At 41.1% G+C, this 24,282-nt stretch overlaps 3 protein-coding genes across 3 annotated transcripts in view; all 3 read right to left on the reverse strand.

Moving 5' to 3' along the window:
* Positions 1-925: 925 nt before the first annotated feature.
* Positions 926-24,282, reverse strand: part of LOC148049664 (disintegrin and metalloproteinase domain-containing protein 20-like) — a 63,488-nt gene continuing 40,131 nt past the window's right edge. Inside the window, exon 3 of the mRNA XM_087721621.1 lies at positions 926-1,281. The gene's annotated coding sequence lies outside the window, so the exon portion shown is untranslated. The remainder of the gene's footprint in view (positions 1,282-24,282) is intronic.
* On the reverse strand, positions 1,263-3,633 carry LOC148049665 (disintegrin and metalloproteinase domain-containing protein 20-like). Its single transcript, XM_087721612.1, has one exon. It carries the CDS (start codon positions 3,591-3,593, stop codon positions 1,404-1,406), a length of 2,190 nt encoding a protein of 729 aa, XP_087577738.1. The 5' UTR covers positions 3,594-3,633; the 3' UTR covers positions 1,263-1,403.
* On the reverse strand, positions 8,545-11,824 carry LOC148049666 (disintegrin and metalloproteinase domain-containing protein 20-like). The gene has a single exon (XM_087723420.1). It carries the CDS (start codon positions 11,280-11,282, stop codon positions 9,174-9,176), a length of 2,109 nt encoding a protein of 702 aa, XP_087579546.1. The 5' UTR covers positions 11,283-11,824; the 3' UTR covers positions 8,545-9,173.

Here is a 24,282-nt window from a genome sequence, read left to right on the forward strand (position 1 = left end):
GAGCACCTCTATAAGGGGGTCCTTGTCTACCTGAATGACATCCTCATTTACACTGAGACAATGGAGGACCACACACCCCTAGTCCACCAGGTACTGCAAAAACGTCTGGTGGCAAACCTGTACACCAAGCTGTCAAAATCTGGGTTTCACTGCACACAGCTAGACGACCTGGACTACCACATGTCAAATGAGGGCATAGAGATGGGCCCAGCCAAAGTACAAGCCAACTTAGACTGGCAGCCTCCTTGCAACTACAGACAGCTACAAAGCTTCCTAGGTTTCACAAACCTTTACAGGCAATTCATCCTCTCCTTTGCAAAGATTGCCAAACCCATGACAGACCTTCTAAAGACAGGGAGTCCAGGGAGGAAGCCCTGCCCGGGACAACCCCAACAGTGGGACCTGCAAAAAGTCATTCAAAACACTAAAAGAACTTTTTTCAAAGGAACCAGTGCTGAAACCTCCTCATCCCAAACAACCCTTCATTATCCAAGCAGATGCCAGTGACATGGCAGTGGGAGCAGTGCTACTCCCAAGAAATAGCCAAGGAAAATTACAGCCCTGCACTTCCCAAACTTATGGACACAGAGAGGCACTGGGCTGCAAGGGAAAAAGAAGCTTTTGCTGTAAGATGGGCACTGCTAACCTGGTGCCACATGCTGGAAGTGGGGCAGGAGGAGAGAAAACATTTGAAGTCTCGACTGACCACAAAAATTCTTCTACCAGACGTAGCTCTCTATGAGAGTTCGTTTATATGAATCTTTCTCCCTCCCTCTCTCCTTCTCTCCCTCCCTCTCTCTCGTGTTGGTGTGTTTTTTGCAGTGTGTGAGAAAGGGTAGCTGGGCACACTGATGACACTAAGAGCTAGGCTAAAACCTAAACAACCTTTTATTTAAAACAGATCAATCATTGTGGAACAGATGAGACCAGTTGTAACTGAATAACGCAGAGGGCCATGTTGGAGATGTCTTTCTCCAGTAGTCATTGAGTGGCTTCACAATACTAAACGTCCATAATAATTTCATCATTAATCTGAACAGGGCAGAATTAGAGAAGGGTCGATGTGCAGTGCTGTGTTGACAGCCCAAATTCTCTATAATCAACAATGCCTCTTGATCTTTGTTTCACATCCAATGTACAGTTGGTATAGTTGGCTAATGCTTGAGGTTATCTTCAGTTCAGACGCTTCGTTTTCAAGGCTGTCTTGGGGAGTTATTTTTCATTACAAATCAGAGATTTACTCAACTCATTCTCACAGACTATATCACAAGGTTTCTTCACCTTCAAAGAAATGACAGGGAAATATATTTAAAACATTGAAGTTTCAATTTTTTTGCTTTTCAATTTGACTATTAATTCCTGTCCTTATTCTGGATGGGTTGTACATTCTTAGCAAGGGTGAGTTACATTGGTGCTCCTTCATCATTTGATTCTGTAGCATGGACTCTTCCCTGAAATTTTCCAAATCGGTTTCTCAGCCTATCTTTGAACCAGATAATCAGACCAGTAGAAACAATTGTGAGACAAAAGGCACAGAATATTCCAGCTATAGCTGAGATTTTCACACTAACTTTAGCCTCTACTGAAATGGGAAGTGGCCCACTGTCTATGCTACCTCCATAGCCTATATTGCTGCAGTCTGGAGGGGCCCATCCAATATCACAGTGACAGTGTTTGAGAGTGTTACAAACTCCCCGATTGTGGCACATTGTGACATTACAGTCATATTTCAGAATGGACACATTGACACAACTCCCCTCAATGCACAACGTGTTATTGCCACAAGGGGTGCCATCTCTCACGGCTCCAATATCATCTACCTTCATCCCAGTGTGGTAGTCAGTACCCCAGCATTGATTATCTCCAGTGGAAGTATGAATTATTGTAGTGTGATCCTCCAAAGAAGGAATTTCTTCACTTTTACACTGAATACGGCCACACAGGCTATCCCCAGTATCACATTTCTTGTAAATTCCATGTTTAAGGCCACAGTTGCCAAAGCGATCACCTTTATTATTCACTTGTCTAAAGCAAGCTTCAGAAGCGACTGTTGCTCCACTACCAAATATCATTTTGCACTGCATATCATGAGTCGTGCACTTCCCATGATAACAATACACACCATCATTACACAAGGCACCATCTTGCACATGCACATCTTCTGGGCAGTGCTCTGAAGTCCCATTGCAATATTCAGGGAGATCACAACTGCTAATCTTCTCTCTGCAAACAGTTCCACGTTGACGATACTGGCAGTTAGCACAGCACAGTCCAAAGGCACAAACAGCCGTGGGGCGCAAACGACAATTACGTAGACAGCACGGATCTGACTTGCATTGTGTTTCTGACCCAATGTCACACTGCTCTCCATTTTCCACTCTTTTGTTACCACAATATGTAATCGTTGTGCTAGTGTTTTGTGGGACAAATAAACACCAAGTGTTTCTATAGTGAAAATAATCCTTGTAACTGCAGTTACTAAATTTATCAGTCTCTGCTGCATAGGGTGCCATAATGCAAACAGGCTTTCCACAATGACAATAATTTTCATCATGTTGCATTCCAAGATTGTGTCCCAGTTCATGGGCAAATAGTTCAGACATATAAAACAAACTGGAAGTTCTATACGATTCTATACCACTTGCCCAATGACTGCTACATATAGTTCCAACATAAGCAAGTCCTACTATTACCCCAAAATCCCTATATGCAAATAAGTGACCAGCATCATTTTTTAAAATTTTAAGCAGGTGGTCTTTTCTCCAAGTATTAAACAATGTAAGGGTGGCATCTGATGAAGTGGTAATCTCTATGGGGTTGCTTTGTGACCATATCACTAAGCCTACTATTGAAAGATGAACAGAAAGTGCATAATAAAATGAATTTGTAGTGTGGATAATATCCAGAACTCGCATTGTAATAAAAGATTCATTGGTGTTAAACTGCAAATATCGTTCATGATCAATCACAATTGCTACATCAATATATCTCCTATGTGGCCACCAGGATTTACCAAAAACATCTTTCTTTCCAAGATTCTCTGTTTCGGGAATTATGTCCTCTTGATGTTTCTGCTGTTTCTCTCCTACTCCACAAGTCATTCGAGGAACCCCTTCCTCTACTTCTAACTGAAACACCACGTGTTGAAAGGTAGAAGATTCCTGAACTGGTTCAATTTCATAGGTCTTATTTTCCATTTGTATGAGACCTCTCAGGCCTCCTGAACATGTACTGAGGGTGACTCGAGAAGGGGACTTTCTCTGTATAAATCCATGGTAGAAACAATCATCCTTGATAAAAGGATGATCCACCTGGAGATTTCCTGCTGTATCATAGGTGAAGACAGGAAAGACCTTAGGGATGAAGTTCCTTCCTTGCCTGAGGAATACCACATGGGGATTTCCTTCAATGGGCAGGAGGTAGCTCACATCCTGGGGTTCTTCTTGCCCATACTTGGGAGACAGCTTCCTTGGGATGATCACGTCGTAAGAGGCATATCTGAAGCCCTGAGGAGGTGCCTGTCCAGAAGCTGCATTTTGGACAATCTTAAGCAATATCACACTCAACAATGGCAGACAGGTACTCATTTTCATAGAACAAGGATAGAAACTGACCCTATTCTTAGAAAGGAATCGCAACAGAGATCGTTATAGGGGAATTATGAGTGTCTGTGTAAGAGAGATGTTAGGACAGACTCAAACATTTGAAAATGAGGATTCTGTACATAGCAACAGAAAATGAAATATTCTGGAATGTGGGTGGAGTTTAAACAAACAAATGTAGAATACAAGAGCAAAGCAAGATTTATGAAATGTTATTATGATGACTCATTGTTTAATTACTTGAAGTTCCCAGGTTAACTCCAAACAGCTTGATTTCTGTTCGTATCCTACTGTTGTCTAGTTTATCTAGCAGGAATGAACTGCATATTTTTTCTGGTTGGCTGAGGATGTGAACTGAAGTCAATTAGTTCAAGTGAAGTAGCCTATCAGATTATAAGAGGTGTAGCTTTGTAAGAGCTCAAAACCAACAGTTTGAACCTTCTAATTTCGAATTCAAGGTCATTAAATTTTTTATCTATGCACAAAAGTCATTTTGGGGGGGAGGGAGGTATTGAGACTTTTTACATACCAAATGGCCCAATCTTTGAATTAAGAATTTTCATTCTTATTGAATTGAAGATAAACCAGACAGCTAGTCAGGCAGGGAACAGACAAACGGGGAGAGGGAGGGGTGGGGAGAGAAGCATGTCAGTCTAACTAATCTCAGATCTTCAAATCCACATCAAATTTATAAGTTAGATTTGCTATTTAGTTCTGATCATCTGGTATGAAGAATCATGATACCACTGAAATTTCATTCAAGTTTTCAGAGCTTTAAACAGAAGCTCTGCATAGGGGAAGATATAGATAAATATGAATTTATTGCCTAATCTGTTGATTTAGCAATAGGAAGGAATAATGCTTGGAATGATTGACAGTAACCAAGAGAAGGTTTGGCAACGGAAGTTGTATGGCGATTGTAGAAAACAATTCTGATACTATTTTTCCCTAAAGCTTGTACCTGATGAAATTTACAAATATTGTGGGGTGAAACTGTATTAAGGACCATAAGTTGCATTCTTAGCACAAAAACCCCACTTTAAAAGGCTGTTCAGTCTGAAGTCTTCTTCATTTTTGAAAGGGTGAACCAAGATACAAGAGCAGGAAAAACGGCAAATATTTGTGTCAGGTATAAAATGTTGTGGTGTTAAACTACATGAAACAGCAAGACAAAATATTGTCCTGTTCAACAAAGATTGCATCGGATACTGCAGAGTCTATACACCTCCTGTTAAGTGGGATCAAAAGCCTACTAAAATTAGATTCCAAAAATGAATGTTTGTTCTTTTAGCTCTTGTCAGCATCCCTCCATAATATAATTAGGAAAGAAAGACTCAACGATTCCATGTGTAGGAAATCAAAAGTACTTTTACTAATTACATATGGCTAGAGAGCGGTTGCATAGCAAAGTCTGGTTAATTAGGCGCGAAAGCAGTTGATATATAGAATAGCCCTTTCCACACCCCCTGGCATCATAGGCCCAGTCCAATCATAAGTCCTTCAAGTGTCAGGTGTGAGATAACTTCAAAAGGCATCATGAAGATGGAATGTCGGTGCCGTTAGTCTAAGCAGGAAAACCCCCATGCATGCGTAGTCCGTCCATCCAGAGAACTCCAGAACCTTCCTCCACACAATGAGTAACCCCACCCAAAATACCGTGCCCTCCCTCCCCGTTTCATGGCAGCTGAAGCAACAGCAAAGCAGAAGCTGACAGCTTTCTTTTAAACTTCTTGATGTGTTTGTTGATGACTGACTTGTCTGAATACCAAGTATGCCAAGATTTCCTTGCACTTTGGGATTTAACTTGGTTGAGGATGCTGACTGTTTCCCCATCCGAATGGTCGAGTCGATCTGTGTGTTGTGTGACTAAGGAGCTTCATTGTGTCATCTCACTGAGTGTTGATATTCATGGATATGTTGTGCTGGTTTTCTGCTGCCTATCCTACCTAGTGGCTGTTAAAATCCTTACCCTGTATATTGTAGATTACTCCTAATGTTTTTCCCTTTTCTTTTGGGGCTACTGGGTCTTCTCGCTTGCTTGCTTTCTTATTTATTTATTTATTTATTTATTTATTTATTTATTTATTATCATTATTCAGTTATTCAGTTATTTATCTTTTATCTTTTAATGTTTGTGTTTTTGTGTTTAAGTGTTTATGTGTTTGTTTATTGTTTATTGTTTATTGTTTATTGTTATTGTTCATTGTTCATTGTTCATTGTTCATTATTCATTATTCATTATTTATTATTATTACAGAATGTTTCTAATCACCTATTTACTCAAAGTGATTCTAGATAGCTTACAGATAAATAAGCAATGTATTAAAAATAATTAAAAAATAGTAAAGCCACCCCCCTCAGCCACCACACCCACCCACACACACCCACACGCACACACACACACACCTCAGCCACTACACACACTAAATCAGCCATTTAAAGGGCTCCATCCCAGGTTCTCCACATTCGCTCGTGAAACATGTCTTCAGGGCCTTATAAAAGAGTTTCTGAGTGGGGGCCCAGTCTAATTTCTGGAAGGATAACGTTCCAGACAGAGAGAGCCACTATGGAGAAGGCCCTTTTTCTGGGTCCCGCCAGATGTACATCCTTAGAGGACAGGACCCGCAACATTCTTTTCCTCCACACTCTAATGGGTCAGCTGGATGTGATCAGCAAGAGACGGTCACTCAGACAACCTGGTCCCAAGCATGAAGGGCTTTAAAGGTGACAACCAGAACCTTGAATTGCACCCGGAGTCAAATTGGCTAACAATGAAACAGAAAATCCTCAGTGCACCCCTTCAGGTGAACCTCAATCTCCTCCTTCTCCAGGAGCAGACAGCTCACCTTAAAGAGTGGTGCTGATAAATTATCTGCAGATGCAATTAGTGTGGGGAAATATTTACACTTCCTACACAAATGGTTACAGGATAGGCCACAGTAGCAGCTCTTACCCATGTTCAGTCAAATTCATCCCTTATCTTCTGCCAGCAGTGCTCTAGACATCTCTTAATCCCTTTCATCCATCTCGGTTCCTCTGTATACCCCCGAGGTCAGAGAGGATCAATGGGTGAGCAGAGGGCACATCGACGCAATCCGATCCAGAGCCTTGATCACCTTTCTATTACAGTGATTAGGAGAACAGCAAGATTATGCAGCATCCTGGTGGAACTGGGGACTGTAAAAATATATTTTTTCTATGTGCCTGTTGATGGCTGACTTTTCTGAATACCAATTTTTCAAGAATTCCCTTGCAAAGTTTAGGACCGAATCTTAAGCCATGCGCCCACCCGCTTGCCCAAATGTTCATTCACCAGAAGAATAGACTGGCAAGTAAAAGTGCTTCTACTAAATTCCATATTCACCCGCCAGCTCTTCATAAGTAGGAATAGCTGTTCCGGAACCAGCTATGTGAACACGCTTACCGCCAGTGCCAAGTTTGAATCACCCACTCCTGCTTCCCCCAACATGATAGATGAGTGAGCTTCTTCCAGGCATCAGGTTGTTTTTTTTAAATTAGCAGAAAAACGTATTACTCTTTCTATATATCCGAATAATCTTTGTGGAGATTATTCCTGTCATGCCCCAGAATAGATAAGGAGTAAAATGGGAATGGAAAGTAGCACTGCACATCTTTTCCCTCTTGGAAGCTGTAGAAATGTTACATTGTAACACTACCAAATTCCATATAGTAACAGTTTAGATAGGGCAGCCATAGGCTATAACAGGGGTGTCAAACTGGTGTCCCACAGTTTGGATGCGTCATGTGCAGGCCACACCCACCCCAGCTCCACAAAGGGGGGGGAACATCACGATACGTCACATGATGGCAATGTGATGCCATGAGTTTGGCACCTGTGAACATTAAAACAATAGCAATAGCAACAGCACTTAGACTTCTATACCATTTCATTTTACAGCCCTCTCTGAGCAGTTTACAGAGTCAGCCTATTGCCCCCAACAATCTGGGTCCTCATTTTACCCACCTCGGAAGGATGGAAGACTGACTGAGTCAACCTTGAGCCTGGTGAGATTTGAACCGGCAAATTGCAGGTAGCAGTCGGCTGAAGTAGCCTGCAGTACTGCATCCTAACCACTGTGCCATCTCAGCTTAACAGAAAGAAATCATCTTCTGGGTCTCTTATTTTCATTTCATTTACTTAGTGTGACATGTTTTGGATATGACAACCTGTTTCTCCACCATTTAAAAACACGTGAGTAGAGCATAATGCAGTTAAGGACTGGCAATTAAACCTAGTAGTATTGGGATCGTGGTCACCAGAGAGTCACCATGTGGCTTTTTAAAAAGAAAAACCACAAGGTGAGTAACATAGTAATGGATCAAGGAAGAAACAGATCTTTATGCAAGAATATCTGCTGCATTCTGAGCCGATTCACTGGTGGACTTTCTTCTTTGCCAGATCTCTGTTGAACATAAACAGCCTTGAAAGCAAAAGAGAAGAATTGCCATTAAGGTGAAGAAGGCAGAGGCAGCCACACTGGGATTGTCCTCATTTGTGCGGTAAATTTTTTGGAATAACTTATCTGGGAAAAGTGTCCTGTTGGTGTCCCAAAAAGAAAAGAAGGAGGAAGGAAGAAGCAACATGGCTCCATTTCTTTGTTGAGGTACCATTAAAAATTGATTGATTTTCCCTTCTGGGTGAAACCCTTCTACAGAGGAGGAGCAGGGAAGTGAGTCTATGAGAGTTTATTTATACGTTTATATAAATCTCTCTCTCTCTCCCTCTCCATCTCTCTCTCTCTCTCTCTCCCACCCTTCCTCTCCCTCTCCCTCTCTTTCTCTCCCCTCCCTCCTTCTCTTCCTCACCCCTTCTCTATGTGTCTGTGTTTTGTGGTGGGTTAGGAAATGATAATTGGATACACTGATGACACTGATAGTTAATTTTTCCAGTGGGATGAAAACCTAAAGAATATTTTATTTTGAACAGATCAAATATAGCAGAAATGATGAGAAAAGTTGTAAATGAATAACACAGAGGACAACATTGGATATGTCTTTCTCCAATTATCACTGAGTAGCTTCAAAATACCGAATGTCCATAATAATTTCATCAATAATCATACCAGAGCAAAATTAGAGAAGGGTCAGTGTGCGCTGCTGTTGACAGCCAAAATTATCTATAATCAACAATGCTTCTTAATCTTTATTTAAAATCCAATGTACTATTGATATAGCCAGCTACTAGTTAAGGGATCTTCAGTTCAGACACTTCATTTTGAAGGCTATCCCGGAAAGTTATTTTTCATTACAAATCAGAGATTTTCTGAACTCATTCTTACAGAACTTAGTTTGCATATATCGGAGGTTTTCTTCCCCTTCAAACAAGCCAGATTTTTCAAAAGGGTATGTGTCTCAGAAACTCCTTTAAAATATTGAAATTTGAAATCTCTTCGTTTTTCAAATTGACTATTAATGCCTTTGCTTATATTGAATGCACTGTGGATTCTTAGCAAGGATAAGTTACACTGGTATTCCTTCATTTTTTTTTTATTTTGTGGCATGGACTCTTGCCTGACATTTTCCAAATTGGATTCTTAGTCTATCTTTGAACTAGATAACCAGACCAGCACAAACAATTGTGTGACAAAAAGCCAAGAGTATTACAGCTACAGACGAGATTTTCATATTAGTTTTACACTGTGCTATCAATGGAGCTGGCCCACTGTCTATGCTACCTCCACAGCCTCTATTTCTACAGTCTGGAGGGGCCCATCCAACATCACAGTGACAGTGTTTGAGAGTGTTACAAACTCCATGATTATGGCACATTGTGACATTACAGTCATATTTCAGAATGGACACATTAACACAACTACCCTCAATGCACAACGTATTATCGCCACAAGGAGTACCATCTCTCACTGCTCCAATATCATTTACCTTCATCCCAGTGTGGTAGTCAGTACCCCAACATTGATTATCTCCAGTGGAAGTATGAATTATTGTAGTGTGGTCCTCCAAGGAAGGCATTTGTATATTTTTACACTGAATACGGCCACACAGGCTATCCCCAGTATCACATTTCTTGTAATTTCCATGTTTAAGGCCGCAGTTGCCAAAGCGATCACCTTTATTATTCACTTCTATGAAACAAACTTCAGAAGCGACTGTTGCTCCACTACCGAATATCATTTTGCACTGCATATCATGAGTCGTGCAGTTCCCATGATAACAATACGTGCCATCATTGCATACAGCACCATCTTGCACATGCACATCTTCTGGGCAGTGCTCTGAAGTCCCATTGCAATATTCAGGGAGATCACAACTGCTAATATTCTCTCTGCAAACAGTTCCAGGTTGACGATACTGGCAGTTAGCACAGCACAGTCCAAAGGCACAAACAGCCGCAGGGCGCAACATACAATTAGCTTGGCAGCACAGATCTGACTTGCATTGTGTTTGTGACCCACAGTCACACTGCTCTCCCTTTTCCACTCGTTTGTTACCACAGGATTCAAACTTAAATTTTGTGTTAGTGTCTGGTGGGACAAATAAACACCTAGTGTTTCTACGGCGGAAATAATCCTTGTAACTGCAGTTACTAAATTTATCAGTCTCCACTGCATGGGCTGCCATAATGCATTTACTCTTTTCACAATAACAAAATTGTTCATCATGTTCCATTCCAAGCACATGTCCCAGTTCATGGGCAAATATTTCAGAAATTAAAAACAAACTGGAAGTTCTATAGGATTCAATAGCACTTGCCCAGTGACCGCTACATATTGTTCCAACATAAGCAAGTCCTACTGTTTGCCCAAAATACTTATATGATAATAAGTGACCAACATCATTTTTTAAAATTTTAAGCAGATGATCTCTTCTCCAAATATTAAACTGTGAAAGTGTGCTACCTGCTGCAGAGGTAATGTTTATGGGGTTGTTTTGTGACCAGATCACTAAGCCTGTTATTGACAGATGAACAGAAAGTGGATCATAGAATGAATTTGCAGTGTGGACAATATCTAGAACTTGCATCGTAATAAAAGATTCATTTCTGTGAAACCTCAAATATAGTTCATAATCAATCACAATTGCCACTTTGACATATCTTGTATGTGGCCACCAGGACTTACCAAAAATACCCTTGGTGGCAACATTCTCTGTTTCAAGTATTATGTCCTCTTGATGGCTCTGCTCTTCCTCTCCAACTCCACAAGTCATTTGGAGAGCCTCTTCCTCTATTTCTAACCGAAACACCACGTGTTGAAAGGTAGAAGATTCCTGGACTGGTTCGATTTCATAGGTCTTATTTTCCATTTGTATGAGACCTCTCAGGCCTCCTGAACATGTACTGAGGGTGACTCGAGAAGGGGACTTTCTCCGAATAAATCCATGGTAGAAACAATCATCCTTGATAAAAGGATGATCCACTTGGAGATCTCCCGATGTATTATAGGTGAAGACAGGAAAGACCTTAGGGATGAAGTTCCTTCTTTGCCTGAGGAATACCACATGGGGATTTCCTTCAATGGGCAGGAGGTAGCTCACATCCTGGGGTTCTTCTTGCCCATACTTGGGAGACAGCTTCCTTGGGATGATCACGTCGTAAGAGGCATATCTGAAGCCCTGAGGAGGTGCCTGTCCAGAAGCTGCATTTTGGATAATCTTAAGCAATATCACACTCAACAATTGCAGACAGGTACTCATTTTCATAGAACAAGGATGGAAACTGACCCTATTCTTAGAAAGGAATCTCAACAGAGATCGTTATAGGGGAATTACGAGTGTCTGTGTAAGAGAGATGTTAGGACAGACTCAAACATTTGAAAATGAGGATTCTGTATATAGCAACAGAAAATGAAATATTCTGGAATGTGGGTGGAGTTTAAAAAACCAAATGTAGAATACAAGAGCAAAGGAAAATTTATGAAATGTTATTATGATGACTCATTGTTTAATTACTTGAAGTTCCCAGGTTAACTCCAAACAGCTTGATTTCTGTTCGTATCCTACTTTTGTCTAGTTTATCTAGCAGGAATGAACTGCATATTTTTTCTGGTTGGCTGAGGGTGTGAATTGAAGTCAATTAGTTCAAGTGAAGTAGCCTATCAAATTATAAGAGGTGTAGCTTTGTAAGAGCTCAAAACCAAAAATTTGAACCTTCTAATTTCAAATTCAAGGTCATTAAATTTTTTCTCCATGCACAAAAGTCATTTGGGGGTGGGGAGTACTGAGGCTTTTTACTACCAAATGGCCCAATCTTTGAATTAAGAATTTTCATTCTTATTGAATTGATGATAAACCAGACAGCTAGTCAGGCAGGGAACAGGCAAACGGGGAGAGGGAGGGGAAGGGAGCGGGAAAGGGAGTGGAGGTGGGAGTGTGAGAGGGAGAGGGAGGGAGAGAAGCATGTCAATCTAACTAATCTCAGATTTTCAAATCCACATCAAATTTATAAGTTAGATTTGCTATTTAGTTCTGATCATCTGGTATGAAGAATCATGACACCACTGAAATTTCATTCAAGTTTTCAGAGCTTTAAACAGAAGCTCTGCATAGGGGAAGATATAGATAAATATGAATTTATCTGAATTCCTCCATTAATACTGAATCCTTATGTCTTATTCTAGCTAAACTTCCATAATATTTAATAGCAAACTTTTCTAATCCTCCTTTCCAGATAACTGTTTGCAATTTTCATCCAGTTTCCTTATATTGTACCCATACATATATATAGGTTGTCATCATTATCCCTCCTTTATTTGACTATATCCTGTATCATAACATTTCCCCCCTAATAATCAAAACTTAACTGTATCTAACTTAGTTCTTTTTTATTAACCTTTATATATAATCCAAAGGGATTTCTAATCTTCCTTTCATGGGTACCATTCAATATTCATATCCAATTTTTACTCATCATGACACTACACATTGTATACAATAGTAACATTATCAATTATTTATTTGACTATATCTATTATCACTAAATTTCACTAGGTTTAACTAGTTTTAAATTATACTTGGGGTTATTCCTGATACTCTCGCCCGCAGTCCGGCGGAGACTCTGGTTGCTGCTTGGAACTCGGCAGCGATGGAGTCTCTTAACCGGATTGCGCCTCTACGGCTGCTCCGAGGCAGTGGATCCAGGAGGCCCCCTTGGTTTACTGAGGAACTCCGGGAGATGGAGCGCCGAAAGAGACGCCTAGAGCACCAATGGAGAGCCAGTAAATCCGAATCGAACTGAGCACTTTTAACATCCTGCATCAGAGAGTACATCCGGGCAATCAGGACGTCAAAAAGAACTCACATTGCCTCTCTGATTGCTTCTGCTGAGTCGCGCCCAGCCGCCCTGTTTAGGATAACCCGTTCCCTCCTAAATAGGAGGGATACGGGTGATCCTTTGCAGAGCAGGGCTGAGGATTACGTCCAATTCCTCGCAGATAAAGTTGCTTGGTTTCGGGCGGACCTGGACTCCAATCCTGCAGAACCAGCTGAGGCACTAAGGGATAATCTGGTAGGTCATCGCTGGGTTGATTTTCAAGCTGTTACCCCTGAGGACGTGGACAAGGCCATGAGAGCTGTAGGTGCCTCCACATGCGTGCTGGACCCGTGCCCCTCCTGGCTGGTCGTTAACAGCAGGGAGGTGACACGGGGCTGGATCCAGGCGGTTGTTGCCGCCTCCCTACGGGAGGGGGTCTTTCCCCCCACTTTAAAGGCGGCGGTTGTGAGACCCCTCCTGAAGAAACCATCTTTGGATCCAGCCATTCTAAACAACTATCGTCCAGTCTCCAACCTCCCCTTTGTGGGGAAGGTTGTTGAGAAGGTGGTGGCCTTTCAGCTCCAGCGGTCCTTGGAGGAAGCCAGTTATCTTGATCCATTCCAGTCAGGCTTCAGGCCTGGCTACAGCACAGAAACCGCTTTGGTCGCATTGACCGATGATCTCTGAGAGCCAGGGATGGAGGCCATGCCTCCATCCTGGTGCTCCTTGACCTCTCTGCAGCTTTCGATACCATCGACCATGGTATCCTTCTGCGAGAACTGCGGGAGGTGGGGGTGGGAGGCACTGTCTTACGGTGGTTCTCCTCTTACCTCTCGGACAGGTCGCAGTCGGTGTTAGTCGGAGGGCAGAGATCGACCCCTAGGCCCCTAACATATGGGGTGCCGCAGGGTTCGGTCCTGTCCCCCCTTCTTTTTAATATCTACATGAAACCGCTGGGCAAGATCATTCGACGACACGGGATAAAATACCACCAGTATGCGGACGATACACAGTTGTATCTGTCCGCCCCGTGCCAACTCAATGAAGCGATGGACGTGATGAGCCAGGGCCTTGAAGCTGTTAGAGACTGGATGGGGGTTAACAAGCTTGTACTCAATCCAGATAAGACCGAGTGGCTGCTGTGCTTCCCTCCCACTAATTGGCCAAGTGTTCCATCTCTCAGGCTGGGGGGGGTCAAATAATACGCCCCTCAGATAGAGTCCGCAACTTGGGAGTCCTCCTGGACCCACAGCTGACTTTTGAACATCATTTGTCAGCTGTGACCAGAGGGGCATTTGCCCAGGTTCGCCTGGTGCACCAGTTGCGTCCCTATCTGAACCGGGAGGCTCTCACAACAGTCACTTCTGCCCTTGTGACCTCTAGGCTGGAATACTGCAATGTGCTCTAAATGGGGCTGCCCTTGAAGAGTATTTGGCGACTTCAGCTGGTCCAGAATGCAGCCGCGCGAGCGACTGTGGGTGCACCTCGTTTCACCCACGTAACACCTATCCTCCGCGAGCTGCACTGGCTGCCTGTTGATCTCCGGGTGCGCTTCAAGGTGCTAGTTGTCACCTACAAAGCCCTTCATGGTATTGGATCTGGGTACTTGAGAGACCGCCTACTGCCAATTACCTCCACTAGGCCAATAAGATCCCATAGATTAGGCGTCCTCCAAATTCCATGAGGCGGCCAATGTCGGCTGGCAACTACCCGGAGGAGAGCCTTCTCGGTGGCTGCTCCGACCCTCTGGAACGAACTCCCCGTGGAGATTCGTACCCTCACCACCCTCCAGACCTTCCGCGTAGCCCTTAAAACCTGGCTGTCCCAACAGGCCTGGGGCTAAAGACTTCAACCCCACTCGAATAGTATGACTGTTGCGCTTTTTTTTAACGATGTATTGTCTTCATGTCTGTAACTTGTTTGTCCTTCCCTCCCCCTGAATTGTGAGCCGCCCTGAGTCCCCTCAGGGAAAAGGGCGGCATACAAATAAAGTAAAATCAAATCAATCAAATCAATTTATCAACCTGTATCTTTCCAATGACAAAACAGTCTCATGTTTTCTGCCATTTGTGATATTAACCTTCTAAACATCTTCTTGATCAGCTTTGTATGGACTTCTCTTAGCAACTCCTTGCTTGTAAGATCTCTCATGTAATCTTGATGCCCTCTTTCTGTTTCTTTGTTCCGTTTATCTTTTATTGTCAGCAGTGTTATCAATATTTTTGCAGATAAGGTTTCATAGTCCATAAATTCTTTAATTTTTTCTTCTTCTTCTATATCTTGCCCTTTGAGATAGATTTCCTCTCCATTTATTTCCTCTTTCAATATTCCATTCTTTGCATTTTCAAAAACAAACCAATTGCCATAAATATCAGCAAGTTTAATCTCTTTATATTCATTTTCCACTTCAATTTTTTGGGTTTCAATCCCCTCATTTTGCATTTGATAAACATCTTCAATTTTTCCATCATATTTTACTGTAAGCTGCTCTAAATATTCCAGTTTTTGTTCTATTCTTTCATATGTATTTGATAGTTTTAGTAATTCTGAAAATATTGTCTGCAAGCTTACGATCTCTATATTTTCTTGGCATTGTGCCATCTTAACAAGCACAGCTGCCCTCGCTTGGAAGATTATTAAAGTTAAAACATGAATTCACAAAAGCCATTTTTCCCCTCTTCTCTGGTTGAAAAGACACTTCAAAGGGACATCTGGCTTACCCCTATCGCTCTGTAATGAGCCATAAAAAAAAACCATGTAGAAAGGAGAAGGTTCCACTTGAATACAGCTCCAATCAACAAAACCTGTCAGCATTTGAGCAGTGCAGCACTGTTACGATGTTTCTTTTTTATATCTATTTTGTATTTCAAATTAGAAAAAGAGGTCCAATCTTTAAATGAATTAAAAAAATACCCACAGTAATGAAAGAGGAAAGCTTTGGTCTTTAAATCACAGAGGTTCACAGAGAAAAAGTAGAAAAAGAAGACTTAATCCATCCATTTTATGGATGCAATTTATGCAATTTGTTGATGTATCTTAGTATTGTATTCTTAGACATGGTGCCAAGTACCCCGATGACAATGGGTATCACTGTTACATGCTTCATCCATAGCCGTGTAGTTTCGATGGCTAGGTCGCAATATTTCATTATTTTTTCTAGTTCTTTTTCTTCGTGGCACGACAAAACCGCGGTCCACTAAAGCGCGCCAATCAACAAAACCTGTCAGCATTTGAGCAGTGAAGCACTGTTACGATGTTTCTTTTTTATACCCACAGCAATGAAAGAGGAAAGCTTTGGTCTTTAAATCACAGAGAGAGTCACAGAGAAAAAGTAGAAAAAGAAGACTTAATCCATCCATTTTATGGATGCAATTTATGCAATTTGTTGATGTATCTTAGTATTGTATTCTTAGACATGGTGCCAAGTACCCCGATGACAATGGGTATCACTGTTACATGCTTCATCCATAGCCGTGTAGTTTCGATGGCTAGGTCGAAATATTTCATTATTTTTTCTAGTTCTTTTTCTTTTACTCTGGCATTTAAAAGGCTTGTAAAGATTCCATCCATGAAGATAGTATTTAAAAAACGTGAGATAACTACTACCCAGAACCATTAAAAGTTTAATTTTGCCGCTTGATTCTTCTATTCTTCAATTTAAATCAATTTTTAAGTTTTTATAGTCAGTCTCTCTTTTAAAATGATAACAAATCCTCACCAGCTGGAAACACTTTCACTTTCCATTCCTTCAGTTTTGGCCCAACCAAAAGCCCCAATCTCATCAGCCTTGGCTGGAATTTTTGTCACCAGCTTGAAGAACTTCTCTTGCTTCTTTCGGGGATTTTGCGATATCCCCATATCAGCAAGACATATTCTTCCTGTTCACTGTCTCTTCGGGACAGTTTATATCCATTTGGACCCCCCAGTGGCAAAAGTGTTGACTGCGATCTCTGAGCATTGAGATCACACTTCGTGTCGTCGTGACTTCGGCCCTGCCTCTCGTGTGGTTTTATTTCTATGTGCCTGTCGATGGCTCATTTGTTTGAAACCCAAGTTTCCAAGATGGTATTAAGATTGTGTGATAGTAGCAATTGGATATGTATTTGTATGGTTAGTACTTATATAAAAAGGGGATTAATGGGCAGGTAATTTGACTGACTATACATACCTATGTAATAGATATAAACTGTAATTGCTGTAAGATTCAAAAACTACATGGAAATGCTTATGCCAGAATTGTCGCACTATGTGCAATATTTTTAATGTTTATCTAATAAAAAACATTTTAAAAAACAATCTGCAAAACAGTGCTGGGAGGAGTTGCGTAGTGTTTATGTGAGAGAGTCTGCAGGTAGCAAGGTGTTGCTGACTTGGAAACTTTATAAGGCACAGCTGAAGCCAGGAGAGTGTATTTCCACATATTTGCAGAATATGAGAAGGACATTGCTTAAGTTGGAAGGAATGACTTTTACTGAAGCACACAAGGCATATGTGGTGCTTAGGTCTTTGGACAGTTCATGGGATGTTCTTATGACTAGTCTAGAGTCCATGCAAGGACAGGATTTAACCATGGCATATTTAACTGGTCGGTTTTTAGAGGAGCAGCAGAAACGGCTGGAGAGGAGAACAGGAAAGGAAGGAGAATGTGCTCAGCACAGTCCAGCATCTCCAACAGTCCAAGATGGTGGCAGAGATGAAACTTTGGACATGAAAAATGTGCTATATTATCCATGCAGCGAGGAAAAATGAAAAATACAGAAGGAATGGAACTGGGAAATGGAGATATAGTGAAAGCATTAGCAAAGGATGATGGTTACAAGTACCTAGGCATATTGGAAGCAGATAACATCTTGAATGGAAAAGCCAAAGAGTCAACAAAAAAGGAATACATCAAGAGGGTCTGCAAAATATTAAAATCAAAGCTGAATGCTGGAAACATAATTCAAGCCATTAATAAATTGGCAGTTCCAGTGATACACTACTCAGCTGGAATCATCAACTGGACTTTGGCTGAACTGAAAAACCTGGACCGGAAAAGACACAAACTTTTGAATATGTACCAACTTTACATCCACGAAGTGACATCGATAGGTTGTATTGCCAAGAAAAATAGGGGGCAGGGGGCTATTGCAAATCCATCAAACTGTAGAAGAAGAAAAATGGAGTTTGAATAAATTATGTCAACCAAAGTACAGAAAAATTGCTGCAGGCTGTGAAAACGAAGAACAGCATAAAAACAACAGAAACAAAGGCAGAATATAAGGAAAAACAGCTGGATGACAGATTAAATAGATGGAAAACCAAAGTGTGTATGGACAGCACTTGAAAAACATTGAAGGAAAATGTGATGCCAACTTGACATGGACATGGCTTTGGATGGGCACCCTCAAGAAAGAAACGGAAGGTTTAATACTGGTTGCTCAAGAACAAGCACTACAAACTAATGCCATGAAAGTGAAGATACAGAAATTCACTGACAACCCAAACTGCCGACTTTGCAATAACAAAGTCGAAACTGTTTCACATTTCATATGTGAATGCAGCAAAATCACACAAACTGATTACAAAGCTGGACACGACCGAGTTGCTAAATTAATCCAGTGGTCATAATGTAAAAAATATGGTTTACCTGTATCCAGAAAGTCATGGGAACATAAAGTGGAAAAACTTATCGAAAATAAGAAGGCGAAGATCTTGTGGGACGTTCAAATACAAATGGATCGTCATTTGGAGCACAACAATATCATAGATGGAGAGAGCTGAAGTGTACAGTTTATTGATATTGCTGTTCCAGGAAATGCCAGAGTAAAAGAAAAAGAACTAGAAAAAATAATGAAATATCACGACCTAGCCATCGAAACTACACGGCTATGGATGAAGCATGTAACAGTGATACTCATTGTCATCGGGGCACTTGGCATCATGTCTAAGAATACAATACTAAGGTACATCAACAAATTGCAGCTTCCTGCAATAACACCAGCGGAACTGCAAAAAAACTACGCTACTCGGAACACCATATATTTTGAAAGGTACTTGGTTGATACCTAGGATGCTGGCAGCTACCCGTATCAACCATTAGCACCACTCACTGGTATTTGTAATGCATTTCTGAATGTTCAGTTGGCTGAGTTTCATGTTTAATGAATGAAGTATATAATAATAATGTAAATAATAAAAAATATTTCCAAAAATATTTTTTATCATGGCTCATTCTGAGATTATGTACTAGCTCATGAACAAACATTAAAGATATAGTGAACAGGCTGGTGGTTATGTATTGTTCAACAGCAGATCCATAGTCATCTCTACAAATTCCTCCTGTGAATGCTAATCCTAGCTCACTAAAATTCTTGAATGCAAATAAATGAGCAGCATCATTCCTTAGACGTCTTTGTAGTGATCGTCTTCTCCAATCAGTGAAAGATCTAAGGGTCTTATGTATGTCCCACTTAAGGTTTATGGGACTCCCTTGGGTCCAGATTTCCAGTCCAGCTAAAGACAGTTTAACAGACAGTGGTTCATATAATGAAGTTGCCATATGAAGAATATCTGTTACACTCATAGCAACTAGAATTTTATGCTGAAAGATAGCAGATTCCTCAACTGGCTCAAATTCATATGTTCTATTTTCTAGGGATATGGTGACTCAGTGGCTAAGATGCTGAGCTTGTCGATCAGAAAGATCAGCAGTTTGGCAGTTCAAAACCCTAGCTCCATATAACAGAGTGAGCTCCTGTTACTTGTCCCAGCTTCTGCCAACCTAGCAGTTCGAAAGCATGTAAAAATGCAAGTAGAAAAAATAGGAATCACCTTTGGTAGGAAGGTAGCAGTGTTCCATGAACCTTTGGCGTTTAGTCATGCCGCCACATGACCACAGAGACATTTTGGGACAGCACTGGCTCTTCAGCTTTGAAAGGGAGATGAGCACACACACCCTGGAGTCCAGAATGACTAGCACATATATGCGAACCTTTATCTTATTTTCAAATTCCGAAATACCTCAGAGTCCTCCTGAGCAAAAGCTGAGGGTGACCAGAGAAGAGGGTTTGTCCTGAACAAAGCCATGATAAAAACAATCATCTCTGATGAAAGGTTGCTCCATCTGGAGATCTCCTTCTTCATTAGAGTAGAACACAGGGAAATGTTTAGGCACCAAACCCCACTTCAGTCTGGGATGTACCACTTGCTTATTCCCTCCAATCTGCAGTAAATAGCTTACATGCTCTGGTTCCTCATGTCCAGACTTGGGTGTCACTTGCCTGGGAATGGTTGTTTCATAAGAAATACGCCGAAAGCCTGGAGGCCATCTCTCTTCAACGGTCCCAGCCAAGCTCTTCCTCAACAGCATCACAAATAGCCATGAAATATACATATCCATTTCCCATCGAGAGAAAGAAACCCATCAAAGTAGAACCTTTGACACGGGAAAGAGAGTCCACTATAACTTTTGTGGGATAGAAAAAAAGTAAGGAAGGATGTGTACGAATCGCAAGTTGAAAGATTCTGACTATAGTAACAATAAATGGAATCCTTTGGAATATAATGGAGTTTAATAGAGCAAGAACAAAAACTGACAGCCAAAGAATAGTTAATTCATTGCTAAATTTTGAATTTGAGCCCCCTCCATTACAGGAAGGTGGGAAACAATCCATAAATGGGCCAATACAGGCCAGAGACCTTGCTTGTTTGAAAGATAGTTGAGATGCTCTATTATTTGAATGATCCATGATAGAATGGACAGGAACAAGCATCCTTCAAATTTTTCATCAATCCTGAAAAGAAATGTTCTGATTTTCAGCAACTGGTTAAACCTATTATTGTGACTGGCTGGACTAATTCTTAGTGAGAACAAAAACATACTAGCAGAAGTAGTAATAAAAGTAGTAATTGTACTTTCTTGCTAGTACAGCTTTCTGCATGTTGATAGGATTGTGGGACAACGTGAATTAACTCTTCCTCCCAAAGTTGAACTTGGAATTTTAAACTAAAAAAATTAAAACGATTTAATTTAATTTAATACATTGAAATTTCAAGTGCCTTTTAAAAAATTGAGAGTTAATTCTTGTGATTATACTGGATGTGTTGTGCATTCTAAGCAACCGTGAGTGTTCCTTCATCGTTTGATTTCGTAGCATGGACTCTTTCCTGAAATTTTCCAGATTGGCTTCTTAGACTATCCATGAACAAAATAACCAGGCCAGCACAAACATTTGTGAGACAAAAAGCAGAGAAATTGGAGACTGGTAAGAAATTATCCAACAGGGTGAATCCAGCAATGGTTTTTAAGAAGAGGGCAGACCTCAGCCTACTTAAAGTGCTGGGGAGCTACCCCATCCTATAAGGAAGTATTGATCATCAGCAGAATCCACCCACATATCACTTCCCTTTCATAAGCCTGGAGGGAACATGGGTCTAAAACAAAAGTGTTTGCGCTCAAACACCCTAGGAACCTTCCACTTCCTCAGGAGCAAGAATGGAAATGTTCCAGAGGTGGGTTCCTCCCAGTTCGCACCTATTCGGTAGAACCGGCTCATCAAATCTGCCGAACCGGTTAGAAGAGGTTCCACCAGTGGACCCGGAAAGCAGGCCACACCTACAGAAGATGTTCCAAAAAATTTTGAAACCCACCACTGGTCCTTGGATATGATTATTCTACACTATCATGCTCATATTTATAAAACTCAGTGCCTCTGTGAAAGGTAAGGATGACTACTACATTTGTGGTGCAATCAGAACATTGCGTTGTTGAAGTTTTTTTAACGCAAACCAAAGATGCCTTTTAAAAAACAAGTTTACATCATATTCTTATGCATGGCAGTGCTGTGTGTGAGGTAATTTAAGGTGGTTCTGACAAGTGTCGTCGGTATCTTCATATCCGGTCACATGGGCGGCAAGCCACTCCCACAAAGGACGCCACACCCACAGAGTAGGTTCAAACAATTTTTGAAACCCACCAGTGAAATGTTCTCAAATAACACGGCAAGAACCTTCCCCAGGATATTCCAGTGGACCAGCAATCATGCCAGTCTCTAACTAGGAACAAAGTTGAGTGATGTTGTCATCCAGAAAATCCACAAAATTCTCAGTGTGCCCCTTCCGGTGGACCAGAGTCTCCTCCTTCCCCAGGAGGAGATAGCTGTTGGGCCTTGGCTCCAATTGATCACAGCACACAGAAGGTAGTTCACTGAAATCCAGGTGAGTCCAGGGAAGACACACAGTCATAAATCATCCACCTCCTCTTCTCTGTTTCATCAACCTGTACCTTTCCAATTTCTCTGCTCTCAGCCTTTCTACTTTTCCACTTTACTTAAGGTGTTTTGGAGGCCTTTAGTTTATTTAGTGCGCTAATGGTGATACCCTGTTGTTATAGTAGTCAGTGGTACCAGTTCACCTGGTCAGAGAAATTAACACCCAGTTAAGTGGGATTAAACCACATTAAATAAATTTGGAAAATATAATCTTATTAGTGGCTTTAGAAAAATTGTCCAAACTGACTCAAAGAAACACCATAGAAAAAAATTCAAAAATCGTGCATTTGAGTGAAAAGTTTGGCTTCACTATTAAGAAAACTACCAGGATCGCATACTGAAAAAAGTTTGAGAAAAGATGCAGATTGAGATCTTGTGGAGTTTTAAACTAAATTTTAGTAACAAAGATTGAGACTGAACCCCAGCCCCATCCACTTGCCCAAATGTTCATTCACCAGCCGGCAACAGGAATAGACTGGCAAATACTAGGATTGATACTAAATTCCCAATTCATCCGCTATCTCTTCATGGCCAGGAATAGACTATTGAGAACTGGCTAAGTGAACTATCTTAGTGGAAATACCAAGTGTCTATAATCCCCTCCTGTTTGACTCCACGTTAGATTAATGAGCGTCCTTCAGACATTCATCATGCTTTGAAATATACAGAAAGACATTCTCTTACATCTGAATAATCTTTGTGGATAGCATTCCTATCATGTCCCAGAATAAATAAGGGGTAAAATGGGAGCAGAAAGTAGAACAGGACATCTTTTCCCTCTTGGAAGCTGCACAAATGTTAGATAGCAACCCCACCTAATTCCACACAATAACAGTTTAGCCAAAGGAAATAACATTAAAAGAGAAAGAAATCATCTTTTGGGCCCCTTGTTACCATTTCATTTACTTAGTGTGACATGTTTTGGATGTGACACCCTGTTTCTCCCCAAGTTAAAAATGCATCAGTAGAGCACAAGACAGAGAAGGACTGGCAGTTAAACCTAGTCGTATTGGGATCTTGGTCACCAAAGACTCACAAGGTGGCTTGAAAAAAAAAAAAAGAAACACCACAAGTGGAGTCACAGAGCAATGGATCAAGGAAGGAATAGATCTTTGTGCAAGGACATCCACTGCATTTGGAGCTGACTCACTGGTGGACTTCCGAGGTGGGTAAAATGAGGACCCAGATTGTTGGGGGCAATATGCTGACTCTCTGTAAACCGCTTAGAGAGGCCTGAAAGGCCTATGAAGCGGTATATAAGTCTACTGCTATTGCTATTGCTATTTCTCCTTGTTGGTACAGTAGTCTGGATCTCGGCTGAACACAAGCACAATTGATCAGCCTTGGAAGCAAAAGGAAGGGCTGTCCAGTTAACATTCCCATTATGGTGGAGAATGGAGAGGGAGCCACACTGGGACTGTACCCAGGAAGAAGAAAGGAAGAATCAACATGGCTGCATTTCTTTGTTTCAGATACCATTAAAAATTGATTGATTCTTGGTTCTAGGTAAGAGCCAGAAGACAACTGGGTGGTAATTGAATGAAGGTAACCTTCTATCAGATGAAGAGCAGCAGGGAGTTGGTTATATGAATGTGTTGTTCTCTTTGTCTGTCTGTTTCTCTCTCTATCTCTGAATGTATGTTTCTGTGTGTGTGTGTTTTGCAGTGTGTGAGGAATTGGTACATGGGTACACAGATGACACTGAAAGCTAATGTTTCCAGTGGGATAAAAACCTAAAAAACAATTTATTTCAAACAGATCAATCATAGTAGAACTGATGAGAAAAGTTATAACTGAATAACACAGAGGCCCATGTCGGAGATGTCTTTCTCCAGTAGTCATTGAGTGCCTCCACAATACTAAACATTCATAATAATTTCATCATTAATCTTACAGGGGCAGAGTTAGAGAAAGATCGATGTGCAGTGCTGTGTTGGCAGCCCAAATTACCTATAATCAACAATGCTTCTCGATCTTTCCTTGACATCCAATGTACTGTTGGCATAGCTGTGTATTGGTCAATGTATCTGCATCTCATACATGCTTCATTTACAAGCCTATTCTGGAGAGTTCTCTTCAGTGGCCGATTGATGATCACTGCAGGTCAATCCAGAAGCAGACTCAATCAGCAGCTTCAGATGATTCTAAAATTCATTGAAGAGTTTACTCAAGGGTTAATAAAAGTATTTATTGGGCTACA

The sequence above is a fragment of the Thamnophis sirtalis genome, unplaced genomic scaffold, assembly GCF_051295495.1.
Source record: "Thamnophis sirtalis isolate CommonGarterSnake01/CBP01778 unplaced genomic scaffold, rThaSir2_p1.2 scaffold_1, whole genome shotgun sequence".
Taxonomy (NCBI): domain Eukaryota; kingdom Metazoa; phylum Chordata; class Lepidosauria; order Squamata; family Natricidae; genus Thamnophis; species Thamnophis sirtalis.

Excerpts from the sequence above, each read along its gene's own strand:
- LOC148049665 (XM_087721612.1), bottom strand. The coding sequence starts at position 3,593 with ATGAAAATGAGTACCTGTCTGCCATTGTTGAGTGTGATATTGCTTAAG.
- LOC148049666 (XM_087723420.1), bottom strand. The coding sequence starts at position 11,282 with ATGAAAATGAGTACCTGTCTGCAATTGTTGAGTGTGATATTGCTTAAG.